Source organism: Rhinoderma darwinii, chromosome 3 (assembly GCF_050947455.1).
Source record: "Rhinoderma darwinii isolate aRhiDar2 chromosome 3, aRhiDar2.hap1, whole genome shotgun sequence".
Lineage (NCBI taxonomy): Eukaryota > Metazoa > Chordata > Amphibia > Anura > Rhinodermatidae > Rhinoderma > Rhinoderma darwinii.
The window spans coordinates 139679054-139697999 of NC_134689.1; the positions used below are offsets into that span (position 1 = coordinate 139679054).

The 18946-nt window shown below is 40.2% G+C and overlaps 1 protein-coding gene across 2 annotated transcripts in view; it reads left to right on the plus strand.

The window, feature by feature from the left end:
- Window positions 1-18946, plus strand: part of LRRIQ1 (leucine rich repeats and IQ motif containing 1) — a 191920-nt gene that overhangs the window by 98029 nt on the left and 74945 nt on the right. For both annotated transcript variants that reach the window (XM_075856802.1, XM_075856801.1), the window contains exons 14-19: window positions 7428-7595; window positions 7690-8070; window positions 9619-9820; window positions 11722-11841; window positions 13323-13409; window positions 18040-18164. In XM_075856802.1, coding sequence (XP_075712917.1) covers window positions 7428-7595; window positions 7690-8070; window positions 9619-9820; window positions 11722-11841; window positions 13323-13409; window positions 18040-18164 — 1083 coding nt within the window. The remainder of the gene's footprint in view (window positions 1-7427; window positions 7596-7689; window positions 8071-9618; window positions 9821-11721; window positions 11842-13322; window positions 13410-18039; window positions 18165-18946) is intronic.

Here is an 18946-nt window from a genome sequence, read left to right on the forward strand (position 1 = left end):
TTTGCTGTATTGGTTTTCAGGTGCCATGTCGCATTTGCAGAGCCCCAGAAGTATCAAAGCAATGAAAACCCACCCGAAGTGACCCCATTTTGGAAACAAGACCCCTTAAGGCATTCATCTAGAGGTGTAGTGAGCATTTTGATCCCACAGGTATTGTGTAAAAGATAATGCGCAGCAGATGGCGCAGAGTGAGATTTGCAATTTTCTATACATATATGCCAATTCAGTGTCCAATATATTGTGCCCAGCATGCGCCACCGGAGATATACACCCCATAAACTGTAATGTGGGTTCTCCTGGGTATGGCAATACCCTACAAGTGGCTGTTATCAGCTGCCTGGGCACACAGCAGGGCTCAGAAGGGAAAGATGAGGAGGATAAGCTGTCCAGAGTGTGTCAGGGTAGATTAAAAATCTAAGAGATCTATGATAAATTTTAAAACACTCTATCATACAGAGCCCTGGTTTTTCGGGACACGTGTCACATTGATATGTGTCCTTCCTTATCCCCCTCTTATAGCAGACTTTGCACCTCTTTTGAATTTTTCCCTTCTTGCCAGTTTGGGGAACTTCTCCTGGAAGTGTCGCACTGGTACGATGCGTGTGGCCTCGCTTCCAGAAGTACTGGGTGCCTCCCCTTCTTGGTCCCTAAAGATTAGGTTCTTGATAACCACCTCTTGAAATTCTAGGAAAGTTCCACTCTGGCCTGCACATCGACGTAGCACACGTACGTATTGTATAATGCCATCTGTATGATGTGCACGGCCAGCTTCTTACAGCACACCGCATGGCGCTGTAGGGCTTCAGGACTTGATCTGACAAGTCCACCCCTCCCATGTACCTATTGTAGTCCAGGATGCAGTCTGGTTTGGGGGTCTCTGTACTGGTACCTCGTACAGGTACATGGGTACTGGTGTGGCCATGTATTGTTGTCAATACACAGACATCTCTCTTGTCCTTGTACTTGACACACAATATGTTGCTGCTAGAATGTGCCCTGCTCTCACCCCTTCTTGTTTGCCCAAACAGAGTCTTAGGGAGGCCTCTCAGACTTTTTCTAGCAGTGCCTCATGCTGCAGTACTTCTGGAATCGAGGCACTTGAAGAGTGGGACGCTGGTATAAAAATTATCCGGGTAGAGGTGGTAACCCTGGTCTAGCAGTGGGTGCACCAAATCCCCCACAATTTTTGCATTAACTCCCAGTAAGGGGTGGGGCATTTTGGGGGCTGAATACTAAATTTGTAGGTATACCCTGATGCACTCTCACACAGCTTATACATCTTCACGCCATACCATGCCCTCTTACTTGGCAGGTACTGGCGGAATTGAAGCCCCCCTTTAAAATGTACACTTATCGGGGGGGGGGGTATGCTTGGGCAAACCGGGTACTGTATAAACAGGAGACCCCTATTAGACAATTTCAAACGGTCAAAACTGGGGTAATCTCGGGGTGGGCGCTGCTCATTATCAGTATAATGTAAAAAGTATTTCCTAATTTATTTTTTTTAGGTTCCAGTTCAGTTCTGAAGCTGCTTTGAGGGGCCTATATATTAGATACCCCCATCAAACACCCCATTTTAGAAACTAGACCCCTCAAAGTATTCACAACATCATTTAGAAAGTTTATTAACCTTTTTAGGTGTTTCACAGGAATTTAGAGCAAAGTAGAGGTGAAATTTACATTTTTTTTTTTTTTTTGTCAGAAAATCCTCTTTATTCCATTTTTTTTCTGTAAAACAGAAGGTTTTACCAGAGAAACGCAATTGAATATTTATTGCCCAGATTCTGCAGTTTTGAGAAATATCCCACTAGTGCGGTAATGGACTGAAGCTCTGGCTTCCGAAGCAAAGGACCACCTAGAGGTTTATGAGGCTTCCTTTTTATTAAGTGCCATGTCCGGTTTGAAGAGGTCTTGTGGTGCCAAAACAGTGGAAACCCCCCAAAATTGACCCTATTTTGGAAACTACTCCGCTTGAGGAATTCATTGTCGTTTTCATGGGCTGCGTGCGACTTTTTGATAAGTTTTTATACTATTTTTAAGTGGTGTGGTGACTAAAAAACAGCAATTCTACTATTGTTTTTTATTCAATTTTTTTACAGCGTTCACCGTGCGCTATAAATGACATATTCACATTATTCTGCGTGGCGATATGATTACGGCGATACCATATGTTTATAGTTTTTTTTATGTCTTATGGCGTTTGCACATTAAAATACTTTTTTGTAAAAAATCATTTACTTTTTGTGTTACCTTATTCTAAGAGCCAGAACTGTTTTATTTTTCCATCAAGAAAGCCGTGCGAGGACTTGTATTTTGCGTTACGAACTGTAGTTTCGATCAGTACCATTTTTAGGTACATTCGACTTTTTGATCTCTTTTTATTCCATTTTTTGGGAGGTGAAGTGACAAAAAAAATGTGATTCTGGTATGGTTTATTGTTATTTTCTTTTATGGCGTTCACCGCGTGGGATAAATAACGAAATAATTTTGTCGTTCAGGCCGTTACAGATGTGGTGATACCAATTATGTATAGTTTATTTGTTTATTTATCTATTTTTTTAATAATAAAGGACTGATGAGGTAAAAAAGGGGATTTTTACTTTTAGCACTTTTAAAACTTTTATTTCCTTATTTTTACACAACTTTTACACCACTAGTGGACTTGAGGACAGGAGGCCCTGATCGCAATTCTAATACACTGCACTACATGCGTAGTGCAGTGTATTAGAGCCGTCAGCTACTCAGTGATAGCAAGCATAGTGGGTCCTGACTTTGTCAGGACCCACTAGGCTTCCGTAGATGGCATAGCTGGACGTCATTGTTAGGCGTCCGGTTGCCATAGCCACCATTGCCGGCCGCTATCGTGTAGCAGGCCGTCAATGGTGGTTTAACCCCTAAAAAGCCGCGATCGCTATTGAATGCGGCTTTTAAGGGGTTAATCAGCGGGGACACAGCGATTAGTCCCCGCTGTAGGAGCTGCGGCAACTGCTGTACGAGACAGCAGCTGTCACAGCTCCTGCATGTGTCGGGAAGACGGCCGAAATGACCGTCACTCCCGTGATGTACTATTAGGTTATGAAGCACGAACGATACAGCTACCATGTCCTAATAGTACGTCCAGGAGCGGGAAGGGGTTAACAACATGACAATCTCCACACTTTTTGATACTGATTCTCCGGTTTCTGCTTTTTTACTATTTTGGACTACTGGCCTTCTCTTGTCTGATTTTCTTCAACAGCAAGATTTCCAAACTGTATGCAATAAGTACAAATCACAATATGCCACCTCAAAAACGTTGACTTAATTTCAGCGTCAATTAAACAGCAATGTAACTCAAAAAGGTGCCCTTGCCAAAACATATGAGTTGCTGCTGATAGGTGAGAAAGAGGGAAAATTAGATTTACTTTCTAGGTGGGAGCAAGATTTGCATACTACTTTTACAGAAGTAGAACAACAAACTATTTTGAAATATTTGCATGGTTTTTCACAATGTATTAAAATGAAGGAAAATTCTTACAAACTTGTATCCCGGTGGTATAAGACTCCAATCTGGTTGAATATGGTTAATCCTGACATATCAGACAAATGACTTAGCCACAATTCTACTCATGGCGGCTAAATTGTTGATTCCATTGCTTTGGAAGTCTACTACATCCCCATCTATTAACGAGAGGGAATTGAAAATACAAGAAATTTGCAGGTTTGAGGAATTACTACATTGGGAACGGCAGTATAGAACTAAATTTTTATATATTTGGTCTTCTTGGTCAACTTATTTTAATAGATCTCGGTCTCCCTAGCCTGGGTATTATTTTAGGATGGTCTTCAACCCCCTCTAGATGATGATATATGCTAGATCGTCCTTGTGTAACACTTACTTACACCACATACTCTTACGGTTTTTATAATTTCAACCACATGACGGATATACATTTTTCCCTTTCCCTTATTTTCTTTCCTGTATTAATGTTGTATACTCTCTACAGAATGTTTATTTCTGCAAGCCAGTATTTCTGTATTATTTGATGCACAAAAGACAAAACTGAGATTGTATAACTGCAAAGTATTTTATTATGATTTTTACATTCTCAATAAAAACAATTTGAAAACAAAATTAAATAATTCAAATATATATGCGGCATCATGCATATGACCGTAAGGGTTTTTAATGTCCGCAAATACGGATCTAACGGCTACGCATACAACATCCGTAGCCATCTGAAATTACGGTAGCGTCCATATACAAGAATAGGACATGTTCTACATTTTGCGGATCATTTCTATGGCCCAGACACGCATCCGTAAATATACGGAAATATGTCCGTGGCCAATAGAAATCAATGGATCCGCAATTTCATCTGTAAAAAAACTGATTTTGTAACTATGGATGAAAACTACGGTCGTGTGCATGGGGCCTTAATGTGTTGTCAGTTGTTTCCGTTGATGGATCAATTCCACATTTAATGTTGAATCAATGCACATCCTCATATTTTATTACTTGGACATGGGATTATTCCCCTAAGACACTCTTGACTAATGGGATACTAAAAATATGAAGTTGTTGAATTCAGCTTTGACTTTATTCGAGCAGTGCATACCAATGAACTGTACATAACCCCCCTGATACCTGCTAAGGAATTAACTGTAAAATTTTCCGATCGACTGCCTACTTTCATGTGCAGCCAGCGATAACACCATCAAACCCAAGAACTAAGAGGTTGTGTTTTACAAATGAAACCCAAGGATCAGTTCTTACGCTCCTAGGGGAACGCGTTTCACTGCAGCCATGATTAATGCAGGCTCTTAAGTGCCTAAATATTCACTAGGAAGTTTTTACTAAATGAAATATTGACTCAGGCGTCCAACATGTGAGAAACAGCTGGAAAAAACTACTGTTGAGATCCTCTAACTCCCAGATAAATTTCTTAACACATTTATCAACTTGATTTGGCATCCATTTTACTTATAACTACTCAACACTGGCTTGTACAGTATATTTTCTCTGTGGATACATTGGCTTCACTCATCAACATCGTCTTTAAAGAGAAATTTGATATAATTAAATTTCTTGTTTTAACTCTTATATGCTTAATGATCATTTTACAAACAGAAAAGCCTGCTCTGCTGATAATACTGGTTATAATAATGTTCTGTATTAGGCTATGGTCATACTATGTTGATAGCCTCCGCATGTCCCCTGCTTAATTTAAAAAACTGCTGAGGAATTGTTGATTTTTTTGACCGATTTTCTGATATAAAGTTATACATGCATTACAAGAAGTTGAGAAAAAGAAAAAAAGCTCCCTTGCACTCCACTGTTTGCCAATCCTGTTTTTTATCACAAACTAAAATAGTGCTGTCTAAAGATGGGTGTCTCTTGTTTGTTTGCTAACCCAAATCATGTTTCAAAGCTCTTTAACTACTTAGGGCATGTAACGTAAATGTACGTCATTGATTGCCTTGCTTAAAGGCTTTATGATATACACTTATGTCAGGGTGATCACACAGTTGCGATCGATAGGGGGGTGCATGGTTGTGATTGACAGCCATCTCCCTCTTTAACAGCCGGGATCAGAGAAGCATTTAGAGCGCCGCGTTTAAAACCCTTAAAGAGGCTCTGTCACCAGATTTTGCAACCCCTATCTGCTATTGCAGCAGATAGGCGCTGCAATGTAGATTACAGTAACGTTTTTATTTTTAAAAAACGAGCATTTTTGGCCAAGTTATGACCATTTTTGTAATTATGCAAATGAGGCTTGCAAAAGTCCAAGTGGGTGTGTTTAAAAGTAAAAGTCCAAGTGGGCGTGTATTAGGTGCGTACATCGGGGCGTTTTTAATACTTTTACTAGCTGGGCGCTGTGAAGAGAAGTAACATCCTCTTCTCTTCAGAACGCCCAGCTTCTGACAGTGCAGATCTGTGACGTCACTCACAGGTCCTGCATCGTGACGGCCACATCGGCACCAGAGGCTACAGTTGATTCTGCAGCAGCATCAGCGTTTGCAGGTAAGATCGACTTACCTGCAAACGCTGATGCTGCTGCAGAATCAACTGTAGCCTCTGGTGCCGATGTGGCCGTCACGATGCAGGACCTGTGAGTGATGTCACAGATCTGCACTGTCACAAGCTGGGCGTTCTGAAGAGAAGAGGATGTTACTTCTCATCAGAGCGCCCAGCTAGTGAAAGTATTAAAAACGCCCCGATGTACGCACATAATACACGCCCACTTGGACTTTTACTTTTAAACACACCCACTTGGACTTTTGCAAGCCTCATTTGCATAACTACAAAAATGGTCATAACTTGGCCAAAAATGCTCGTTTTTTTAAAATAAAAACGTTACTGTAATCTACATTGCAGCGCCTATCTGCTGCAATAGCAGATAGGGGTTGCAAAATCTGGTGACAGAGCCTCTTTAAATACTGCAGTCAGTAAATGTGGCATTTATGGAGCTTGACAGATTTAGGGAGCTCCTAACAAAGGCCCCCTGGTCTGCCATAGGTATCTAACTATTAGGCCATGCCACTGACCTGACCTAATAGATTGCCTGTCAGGGATACACTGATTGGCAATAATGCTTAACAATACAAAGTATTCTAAAGCATTATGTAAGCAATCAACTGAAAATTTAAAATTAAGTATAATAAAGTTTAATAAAAAAAACGTAAACCATAAAAAAAAATACATACATGGTACCTCCGCAATCCTAAAAACCCTTACAATAAAAATAACACTTTATTCATACCGCACTGCATAAAAAACCTCAGCAAAAATGGAACACATTTTCTCGGAGTGCCCTGAGTCTCCCCTGCACTCCCTGTGACGTAGTTAGTGACATCAGGGGGTTCCCTAGATACCGCTGGAATGCGGACGTAGTTGTTTCTGCATTCGTGGACACAGTGCTCAATATGAACGGTGTGTTTAGGTGTTTCAGTGACCGCAAACTGATTATTTCAGTTCCCTGTCACAGTACAGGATCGGGCTGTCCATGTCTGTGCAGTGCCATCATAGGGAGCTCGTAAATGAATGGGCTAATGTCACGGGGACCGTGCCATTAGTCTGCCAATTTACATGGGACAGATAGGAAGATGGTAATATAGATTTTGTATGGTTTTAGGGTTTATCCCATTGTTGTCAATTAGCGTAAAAAGCTTTATAACTTAAGATAACCACGAAAGATAGAGTTCTATGGTTTTTAAAAACCATAATACATACAGGTTTTTTTGTGTATTGATTTCAATATACAGTTTTTTTGGTATTTTTTTCCTGTGCTCTTATTAAATTCCATATAATAAGGTATTCATGAATATGTACATTGCAGTATTAAAGGAAACGTTAAACATAAAATCATTGTGTCATCTCCAATAAATAATGTAAGAAGATTCATGCTCAGTCTATTTTAAGTTTAATTTTCTCCTATTCATTTTAGATCAACTTTAATAAAAACTTTGCCTATGTTGTTATTCCTAAATGATGAAGAAATAAAGTCTGAAGATACAAAACTCCCCAAGGCACCACCAGGAAGCTTCTTGGCACTTTGCCAACACCAAATTTCCAATTTTAGTAAAGTCTCACATGTATTAAATGATAAGGAAAGGTATGTAGTAACATTTTCAACTTTTTAAGAAAAAATTGTTGCTGATCGTTAATGCTTAGTCCTCACATGTGAATGTTTTTGCCTCTTTCTATAGAGTGTCGTTATCTGTAGAAAAACTGGAGATGTACTGTAACTCACTGAAAGAAACATTAAAACGGAGTAATGCATATAGATATGCGCATGAGTATGGTGACACAGATGTTGCTGAAAGAGAAGATCCAGAGATTCCTACAGACCATGTGAGTCAACTGGACCTTGACAGAAGTCAGCATAGTAGTCACATTATCAATGGTGCTCATGAAGATAAACGTAAAGACACAAAACAGATTACCTTACAATCTCAGTCTTTGCTTGAGCAATACTTTGTAAATGTTGAACAAAGTGATCGAACGAATATTAGAGAAAACATCAAATACCAACCTCCACAATCTAAGATTTCCACAAGAAAAGGCATTGAAGAACAATCTAAAAAAGAGTAAGTAGCACATCTTACATTTTAAAGCATCTTCCTTAACAGGGAAATCGGTATTCTCAACCAGATCTTTATACATGTATTCAACTATATACTGGCGATAGCTTTAAAGCCTTTTCGTGATCTCTAGAATCCAGTAACAATGTTCATTTTATAATTTGACTATCAAAATAGATCAAAATTATTAAATTAAGAAACAATCAAGAAAAAGGGTATGGTAGTCCAGACCTGCATGAAAGTGGTCCGTGTACTGCAGGTAACCACCCTGGATATACTATAAGATCATCCCTCCTTTTGCCATGTTATTTACAAAGTACCGATATGGTTTGGTTTAAAAAAGGGGCAATAAACTGTTTAAATGGTCTTTAAAAAAATCCTTTCAGCATAACCTTAGAAAATGGTTCCCCTTAATACTCGCTCTAATTTTTATAAGAGATGTGCCCTGAAATCTGAACAGTTTTTTTTTAATTGCAGTTTATTTTATGTTTATTAAATGATCTCACTTGATAGCAATATGCTGTATGTAATTAGTTCTATCTTGGAGAAGAAATCTAAATAAAAAAGATAACTTAAAGGATTTGTACCAGCTGGACAACACTCCGAACGCTATGACCTATTAGGGCATGTGGACGTCACAGCGGTCAACCACTGAGGACCCTCCTTTATGAGCTAGGGGTCTCAGAGTCTCCTATTTATTTGAATATAATACTACAATTCATACTAGTGCAGTCGCTGCAGGGTAAATGTGTGGCTGCCCACAGTTTCATCTAGTGATAACTGCTGGTAGCTAGGGGTTACAATATCTGGACTTGTGGCAAACAATTAATTGCTGGGGCAGCCACATTCTGGAAGGGGGACAATCCTTTTACGTAGCTCACTGACATAGCAGTGTGTTGTACTGTGTAAGTCATCACATTTTGTCATTGTAAAGAGATACTTCTTAATGGATAACAAGGCTGGAAATGCCAATAAGGGTTTGTTCACATGGGACGGATATGCTGCAAATTTTCCATGCAGACTTTTCATGTGGAGAATCGGCATTATTGATAGTAGCAGCAAAGTGGGTGAGATGTGAAAAAATCTCATATACAGAAAAAAATCCATTCAGAATACATGCCTGAATTGTACTGATTTTAAATCTGCAACACGTCGATTTATTTGCAAAATTGCTGCAGATTTGTTGCGGATTTTCAAAAACTGCAAAAAAAGCCACTGTTTTCAAAGTTTATAATAAAAAAAATAAAGGACTGTACTCTCAACTCCCGATGCCCCCTTAGCAATGCGTCCCTGTCTCTGTACATCGGATGACATTTCGTCACAAATGATTGGCTGCAGTAGGGCCGGCTGCACAGAGACCAGCAGGAGGAGCACGGACACATTGCTATGGGAGAGCCTGCAGCGGTTAGTATAGATATTTTCTTTTTGTTAGCTGTTTTCCGCCGTGAGCACAATTTGGTGTGGATATTCAGGCGTATTGGCCTCATGTGAACATATCCTAACAGTTATCACATTTCTTATTTATGACTTGTCTACTGTTTTTTGCACAAGCAGCTGTGCCGCCATTCTTATCCAGTCTCAATGGAGAGGGTATGTGATACGGAGAGATATCAGTTATTACACAAAGCTTCATGAAGCTGCCTCTGTTATACAGTCAGCATGGCGTCATTTTTGCAGCAGAAGAAGATCCTTGCATAAGAAATGTAGACATGCTAAGACATCAGAGGTCAAACAACAAGCTGCCACGGTAATACAGGTAAATTTACACCAGCCTTCTTTTCTATATATTGCCTTATCATTTATGGCATGTTTGCAGATCGCTCATCTGGCCTGAACGTGAAATATTTACCGTACATAAGCAATTTGCTAAGATCTATTTAAGATGTTTTACATTAAATGACACAACTTCTGACAGTTTACCGCATCTATAGGCGCTTATCCATAACACTACTTTTTTGTTTTTTCTACCACAGTAAATGACATAGGATGGGACTAGTTTTGATAGTGTGTACAGATGTGTTTTGGTTTTTTTTCCATTAGAAATATGATTTCTCTGTATAGTAAAAGTCCTTTAATCAGGCAGCAGATTACCTGTTACTTTGGTATTTTAGTTCATCAGTAACAGGGTCCTAGGCGGGACTTTGCCACATCATTTCCAGCCCATCATGTGCTGACACTCAAGTTGGTGCTTCAAATAACAACAAAAAAAATATATTCAATTTGCATTACCAGGGATTCCATCTGTAAAAGAATAGAAATAAAGGGACCCCCTCTAATAGCCAGAGCGGAGAGCCGATCTGTAAAAGCAGTTCCATCTGTGGCTGGCTTGAGCTGTCCATGTATTACATTTATCTAAATCACTTCCATGTAATACTACAATTCACGTCCTTTATCAATAAGATAAGCAGGTAATAAAGGAGAATGTGGGCATGTGCAACCACCGGAGACTAGGAACCTTCACCAGCCTGTTACTTGTCCCATCTAAAGAGGAGGCTGTGGTGACATCTAGGATTAGAGATGGCTTAGGCTACCACTTCCCCTATGTGCCATGCAGGAAAGCCATAGTCTGAAGTTATGGTGAGCACTGAAATAGTGGCGGCAGTTTTTAGCCGCCAGTTGGATCCCATTGTGTGGCCACCATCTCATTCTCAACAAGGACACATGGGACTCCTATTCTGCAGATAGGGATGGGACCTGTCAAACATTTATCGTAAAGGGGTATGGTCGCAATTTTCTGTTTATTATTATTCAGCCCTTGACATTTCATATATAGAGATCACCAGGCAGGACAGTTTCTTCCATGATTTCTAAGATATTTTGGCATAACTGTATTCCTTGTTATCAAACACATTCATTAGTTTTTGTCTTTTCTGAAGAGCTTGCAATCTGTGCCCTTCCCTTTTTTTCATCTTTAAATCGCACTTCCACATGTGAACAGTGACATATACATGCAATGCAGCAAAAGTGTTTTATTTTGAGTAATAGGGTCTGTTTGGAAGCATATTAACCACTGGATCCTTGTTTCTTATGGAAATTCATGTGAAATGAGTTAGATGCTGTGTTTTTATTTCTTAGAGGAACACAACAATCATCCCATTTACAAGCTGCACCTTTCCTTTTTCATGGTAGATTTTTCAAATCAAAAAGGATGCTTACAATGTATGCCTACCATATTGTCAGGGTAAGAATAGCCGATAGCTCAGTTCTATAAATAGCCGGACACTCTAACCCTACAAGTTTTAGACAAGAGCTTGTTTGAGTCGCACTAATTTGGATGTTAAAGGTTGCAAGTACACACTTTGCTTTCTCTTTGTATCATCTTTTCCCCGAGGCTCTTAAACACCCTAAAGGAATTGTCAAATTATTAATTAGATGACCCGGGCTGCATGCAGTGAGGGGAGTTTAAGAATTCTTTTCGGCTTACTTGAAGAGACCCTCTTGGGTATTCTTAGCTTCAGACACATGCAGGCATTTAATTTGTCTTGTAGTTTTAGATGTCACATAAAGTTCAAAAAACAGATCATTGAGCTATTAAACAAAGCTCAGAGATGTTTTATCTTCCTAATGGGATAACATTGAGAATCTGTATTTGAGATGATCTATGCCTCTTCTATGACATCCGGTGATTTCTTCTTTTTTTTTATTTTTTTGTTATAGGCAGCTTGGAAAGGATTCTTTTTACGAAAAAAGTTAGCTGCTGCTTTTGCTGGTATTGATAGAGAAGAGCTAGAAGATGACTTTGAAGAAGTGAATTTGGATGAATTTGCATATGATGAAGTAAGAAATACCACGTATTTAAAATAAGTTTTTGTCCTTAAAGGGGTTATCTGGATTATTAAAGTTGATGGCTTAACCTTAGTATAGGCCATCAATATTAGATCAGAGGGGGTCCAACTGTCGGCACCCCTGCTCATCAGTTGTTTGTACAAGTGTCGCAGCCTCTTCATTATTTACATTGTTCTTCTCCCTGTTCGTACTTACCATGCGCCATTACATTTGTAGCGGCGGGGGAAGGTATTGCACCACTGTCCCATTCACTTGAATAGGACAGGGATGTGAAAAATTAAAATAAAAAATTTAAAAAATGGCTCAGTCCTTTAGGGGTTAAAGCAGGCACTGCTTTCCATTGAGAATAATAATTGTATGATATGTTGGCTGGGCTGGGCACTGCTTTCCCTTGAAAATAGTAATAGTATCATATTTTGGCTGGGCTGGTGGAAAATGCAGGAGTACTTGATTTTATTGGGGAAAGTCTCTTTGGAGAGGACTAACAGAGCTCAGGGGTGGGCGTAGTGGGTGCAAACCTATTGGTCAATTAGTAAAGAAAGTGGGGATGAGGCTGCAGAAACCAGAGAAAGGCATGACGGGATATATAGTTCTGAAGCGCCCAAGTCCCACCTTCAAACAGGAAGTGAAGGAGCGTATCAGCCGCGATATCGGGGGTAAGTTACTCCTCCTAAAATGTGTTTATTAGATAGCGAAGGAGATATTAACACTAGGGAAGCATTTCAGTTGTGTTTGGGGAGTTTTTTGTTTTTTTTTGTCAGTGGCCGTCGGACTACCCCTTTAAAGGCTATTTAAACTTTTTCAAGTAATTTTTATATATATATATATATATATATATATATATATATATATATATATATATATATATATATGTGTGTACATGTCAGTGTGTTTGGTGCAACTTTCAAATTAGTTTTTACTGAAATATATTTTTACTTTTTGTGATACAGCTGCTGGGTATTCTGTATAGAGAGCAGCTGTATCTTACTCTAAATCCTGTACCCGTGAGGTCCGCGGGCCTGACGGGTTCAGTGAAAGCGCGTCATGCAGGATCCACCTGTTATCCATTACATCTGATATCATAACTTAGATGTGATAGATTACAGGTGGATCCTGCGTGTTAGAGACACGCAGGACCCGCTGTCACTGAACCCGTCAGTCCCGCGGATCTGACGGATTCCGGTCTTAGCACAAGATACAACTAGAGAGAGAGAGAGAGACTCTCTCAGTTTAGGAGCCAATGGCTCATCTGTTTAGCACTTACGTTTTAGACATACATTTTAAAATGATGAAAAGAGTTTGTGTGAATGAGGCCTAAGAGACCCACGTCACGTAAACACCAAAAATAATAGTGCAGACCATAAATGTCAAAGACAAATTACCATCTAATCTCTAATGATAGATTAGATAGATAGATGCAATAAGCCTTTTTCAAATTGCCTTTGTACCAAGTGTTTTGTTTCTTCTTTAAGAATGTTTTGGAAAAAGGCTGGTCAGTAGATTCTGCTCTTCTCCATTCTGGAGCGCTACATCACTTCAGTAAACCAGAACGACTAAAGGTAATGATGTCTTAGCCTTTCATCATCCAGTGAAGTTTTCCACAGTATGCCACAGTGATTTATTGACCTGTTTTAAGATGCCACTGACTTTCTATTCCTCCCCAGCTGCTATTTTTCTTTTATTTTATGTCTTTCTTTGCTTTGGATTTCTTTCAAAACTGTTTCACAGTAGCTCAACGTTAAGAAAGAAATAAAAAATGAAGAAAAAATACATATCTGATATGTGGCAGCTGTTTTTCTGGCAGTGGATGAGAAATTACTATTTGATGTAGCATTTACAAACAATGTAAAAATCTTCTATCAACAGCTGCGTATCTTCAAGGTTACAGCAACAGTCTAACTTTTGTTAATATTTTATACTCAAAAATTATTGTATGTCTCAATTTTTGGGCAAAAATGCATCTAATACTCTACAAATGGAGTTTTTCTACATGTTGATGTAAAACAACTGGCAGCTTTAAAATATTTGGTATGTTTTGTTCTTGGTAATGGGAAAGTCACGTGCCAAAAGGTCATTGCAACACCAATATTTATACCCAACCAACTAATGTTCTCCTGATGTTAACTGCTCAACTTTGGACCCTAGACACTGAAAGAATGGCAACAGAAATTACTGCTGTCAATGCCAGTAATATCAGGAGTACTGTTTTACCGCAACATGGGTTTACTGCGGTATTAGACAGAACACAGACTACCATAAATGGCAGTCTGCCACCACTACTCTAAACTCTGTGTGGATTTACTGCTATGTCTTAATGTTACTTTTTTTCTAGGTGAAATGTAGAAAATAAATATTTTATTCTCTATCAGCTTGTACGCTTTTGCTGCAACTTGGCCCACTTAGGCAGTTAGGGTAGCAGTATTGGCAGTTAACTGATAAAGTTTGATGTTTTGTGAAGTCGTGGGCCCATCATTCTTACAGGTTGTCTATCCATTGTACCATTTGAGATATTAAATGGACACAAACTTTTCAACAGACTTTGCTTAACCCCTTATCGACAAGCGATGGATATTTCCGTTACCAGCAGGTGTTAGTTCCCGCATAGCGAAGGATATATCCGTCACTCTGATCGGGTGTACCGACGCGATCAGAGGCAGGAGCACGGTTGTTATACATAGCCTAGCTCCTGCCGGATTGGAAGCGCGCTCCGATTCCGGCAGTTTAACCTATAAGATGCCGCTGTCAAAAGCTACAGTGGCATCTAATGTGTTTGACAGAGGTAGGGCGTCCCCCTGTCACCCCATCGGCGCCCCCGCAAAGAAATCGCGGGGAGCTGTTGGGTTTCCGTGGCAGCTGGGGGCCTAACAAAGGCCCCCAGGTCTGCCTTCAGCATCTGCCTATTAGCCCATTAGATCGCATGGTGAAGTCCCCCAGTGGGGACAGTTAAATAAAGTTTATAAAAAAATAAAAAGATTACAGTAAAAATAAAATAAAACCACTTTTTTCCCCAAAAAGTAGTTTTATCTAGTAAAAGTGTAAAAAAAAAAAAGTAACACATATATGGTATCACCGCGATCGTAACAACTCAAACAATATAGTTAACACATTAATTAAACCGCCGGGTGGACGCGTCCAAAAAAACCACGAAAAACAATGTCAAAATTCCTTTTTTTCTCCCATTCCCACCGTAAAAAATAAAATAAAAGTTAATCAATAAGTCCCATGTACCCCAAAATACTACCAATGAAAACTACACCTTGTGCCGCAAAAAACAAGCCCACATATGGCTACATCGATGGAAAAAAAAAAGTTATGGTTCTTGAAATGTGGCGATGCAAAAACAAGTAATTTTTTATTTTTTTTTAAAAGTGTTTTTGTTTTGCAAACGTAGGAAGACATAAAACCTCTACGTATTTGGTATCCCCATATTCATGCCGACCCATAGAATAAAGGTAACATGTTATTTATGCCGCATGATGAACTGCGTAAATTTATAAAGTGAGAAACAATGCCATAATAGCTGTTTATTTTCAATTCTTTCCTAAAATAAAGTTAATAAAAGTTAATTAATATATTATATGTACCCAAAAATGATGCAATTGAAAAATACAACTCGTCCCGCAAAAAACAAGCCCTTATACGGCTAAGTTACGACTCACTAAGGGATCACGACTCCCTTCAAGACAGGACAACGAATCCGCTCACTAAGGGATCAAGTTACAGCTGCCCAACGAAGTCTATGGAGGGGGAGGAAGGAGCAGAATTAGAGAGGGGGGCAGAGGAGAGCGACACAGGTGCTGCTTCTATTATGTGTTATATCTCGCCCCAGTGCTGAATTCACGGCGCTCAAAAAAAAAAAAGTGTAAACGTGTCCAAAACCCTAGCGTTTTTGTGAAGCGCTTTTTAAACTACAAGCGTTTATAACGCATTTTCATAGCGTTTTTTTACACATTTTGCGCACGCTTTTGGCATATTTTATTGACTATTGGAAATAGGCGTATTTTCGGCGACAAAGACTTGACCTGACGCCTTGGGCACTAACGGCACACTTTCCCATTGATGTCAATAGGAAGCTTAAATCGTGGTTTTTTAATGCGTTTTACACGCCGAAATACACGTCGTATGAACATGGCCTAAGGCCTCATTCACGCATCCATATGGCTCCATTAGCATGACGGAGGCCAAATGAGTGTTCTTCTAACCTCCGTTGGGCTGGTATACGTCAATATATCTTTTTTTTGGAGGATGGAATAACGTGGTAGACTACGCTAATTTATCCTGAGTTTACTGCTCCTGACTTCACTGTTCAAAAATTCTATAAGGCTTTTTAAATGTGACATATTAGCAAAAATAGAAGAAATCGGGTGAGGGGTAAATACTTTTTCGCAGCCCTGTATATTGTCATCAGACAATTGGCAAGTGTTTAACTAAGATAATGTAAATCAGGGCCGGCTCCTTCTTTGTGGGGGAACTCACGGCGGAAGGAAAACGTCGGTTTTTGCCCCATATAGAAGTTAGGTCCTGTTTATACCCCCATATAGAATTTAGACCCCCAGTTTGTGCCCCCATATATACAGTGCCCTCTGTAGATAATGGCACAATGCCCTCTGTAGATAATACATGTATATCACTAGCAGGCACTGCATATATCATGCCACATACCCTACAAACCACTATGTATAAAGCAAAACAAATGGGTATGTATAAGGCAACGGGTATAACTGTCAAAGAATAGCCATATGAGTATGCAAAATAACCGTTTATTGAATACAAAAACACTACATAGAAGTTAAAAACATTTAAAATAGCATAAGAAATGCCATGTACAAATCACTGAAGGAGGAATACCACCATGATAAGTGGCTAGCAAATCGCTACCTCCTTACACTCACCTAAACCCCCAGAGCAGGCATGCAATGCATTAATCTTGAAAAGAGTGTGTAAAAATATTGCATCAGTTAGGCATCAGATCAGCATGTCCTATGTCTCAGGCTATATGGGGGAAAGAAAGGGGAAAGAAAACCCCACGCGTATCGCCACAAAGTGGCTTCCTCAGGGGATACGCGTGGGGTTTTCTTTCCCCTTTCTTTCCCCCATATAGCCTGAGACATAGGACATGCTGATCTGATGCCTAACTGATGCCTGCTCTGGGGGTTTAGGTGAGTGTAAGGAGGTAGCTATTTGCTAGCCACTTATCATGCTGGTATTCCTCCTTCAGTGATTTGTACATGGCATTTCTTATGCTATTTTAAATGTTTTAACTTCTATGTAGTGTTTTTGTATTCAATAAACGGTTATTTTGCATACTCATATGGCTATTCTTTGACAGTTATACCCGTTGCCTTATACATACCCATTTGTTTTGCTTTATACTCTGTAGATAATACCACAATGCTCACTGTAGATAGTGCCACACACAACCCCTGTAGATAATGCCAAAATGCCCTATGTAGATAGTGCCACACCCCCCTGTAGATAGTGCCACACCCCCCTGTAGCTTGTGACACACACACACAGCCTTGTAGCTGTTGCCACACACCACCCCTGTAGACAGCACCACACACCCACCCTGTAGATAGCGCTATTCCCCCTCCCTGTAGATAGCGCCATTAGGGTTCCCTCTAGGAGTGGAATCCTGGATGTCGCTGTCCATATATGGATAGTGACGTCAGGGGCTTCTCCTGGAGCGGAATCCCTGGCCAGATTGTCAGCAACACTCTGAGGGAATTCCACTCCTAGGCATTGGCTCACTTTAGGAGTGGAATCCCTGCCAAGAGCATCGGCAACGCTCAGGCAGGGGATTCCGCTCCTGGAGGAGCCCCTGACGTCACTGTCCAGATATGGATAGTGATGTCAGGGGCTTCTCCATGAGCAGATTACCCAGCCAGAGCGTCAGCAACGCTCTGGCTGGGAATTACACTCCTAGGGAGAGCCCCAATGGCGCTATCTACAGAGGGGGAGTGGTGCTTTCTATGAGGGCAGCCATGAGGGCAGCATAAAGCACCCGGCACCCGAGTGGGCCCCGCCAAAGGTAGTGGGTCCTTCCGCTTTCCCGGGTTCGCTTGGTGCTGACATCGGGCCTGACGTACATTTTATATATTTTTTTTGGTGCATTGTTTTGGTTACTTTACTCTTAACATAAGTCTGGGAAATGTTTAATTGTGTTGTCCAACATTTCCCTGTCACCAGAAATATCTCCCTGAAGAAGACAGAGAATACTCCTTACCATGGTTCCCACAAGAAGCCTGGGCAGGCTCTGAGGGTTCTGCACAAGACAAAGAACATAGATATGAAAAAGAGAGTTTTTGTAGCAGGTAATATGTCTGTGCGCATTACATTGACACTTAATAAGATGTAATTTGATGTTTGTTATCCAGAATCTAAGAACGTGGGGCTCTTATTTGTGATTCTCCTATCATGTGGACATTATGTGGTTTTAAAGTGGATCTCCAACCGCTATCCATGATTGACAGCTTTGTACCTTTCTGTCCTAATATTACCAAACCTGTTGCACAGCTGGTGGGTGGGTGCTGTGGCGGATTAAGTAGACCATAGGCCCTGGGCTGTTACCCAAATTTGGGCCTCCCTTCCGCACCACCGCCCTGCCGCGCCGTAACTATTGTTAACACTACTTTTTTGGGCAAGCATTAACAAATGGGTGTCACGATTCCCCTTGTCACAGGGCTGTGTCCCTACATACTGACATTATCACACTGTGCAGGGACACATCCTCCTGACAAGGGGAATGGTCTATCAGTCCTGGACTGCAGAAAGACTTTTTGTGAAATACAAGGATTTCCTATAATAAACATGTCAGGAGAGGTGACAGATTCTCTATAAATCTAGTGACTCACAGGTGACGACGTCTCAGATTCTAGTAGTTTTTTTTCCTCTTTTCTTCTCCATCCGGTCTAGAGCTCATGACGACTTCTCCCAACCATGACCCATTTCTGCAGAATTTGCCACTCAGATGTTTTCAGCTCCTTACTTTTCCAACATTTCCACACCTATAAACGAAAATAAAATTACCATGGTGCCACATACTGTGGCCCTAAATATAATAGCACCAAACATTGCGTGCCTGAATATAATAATA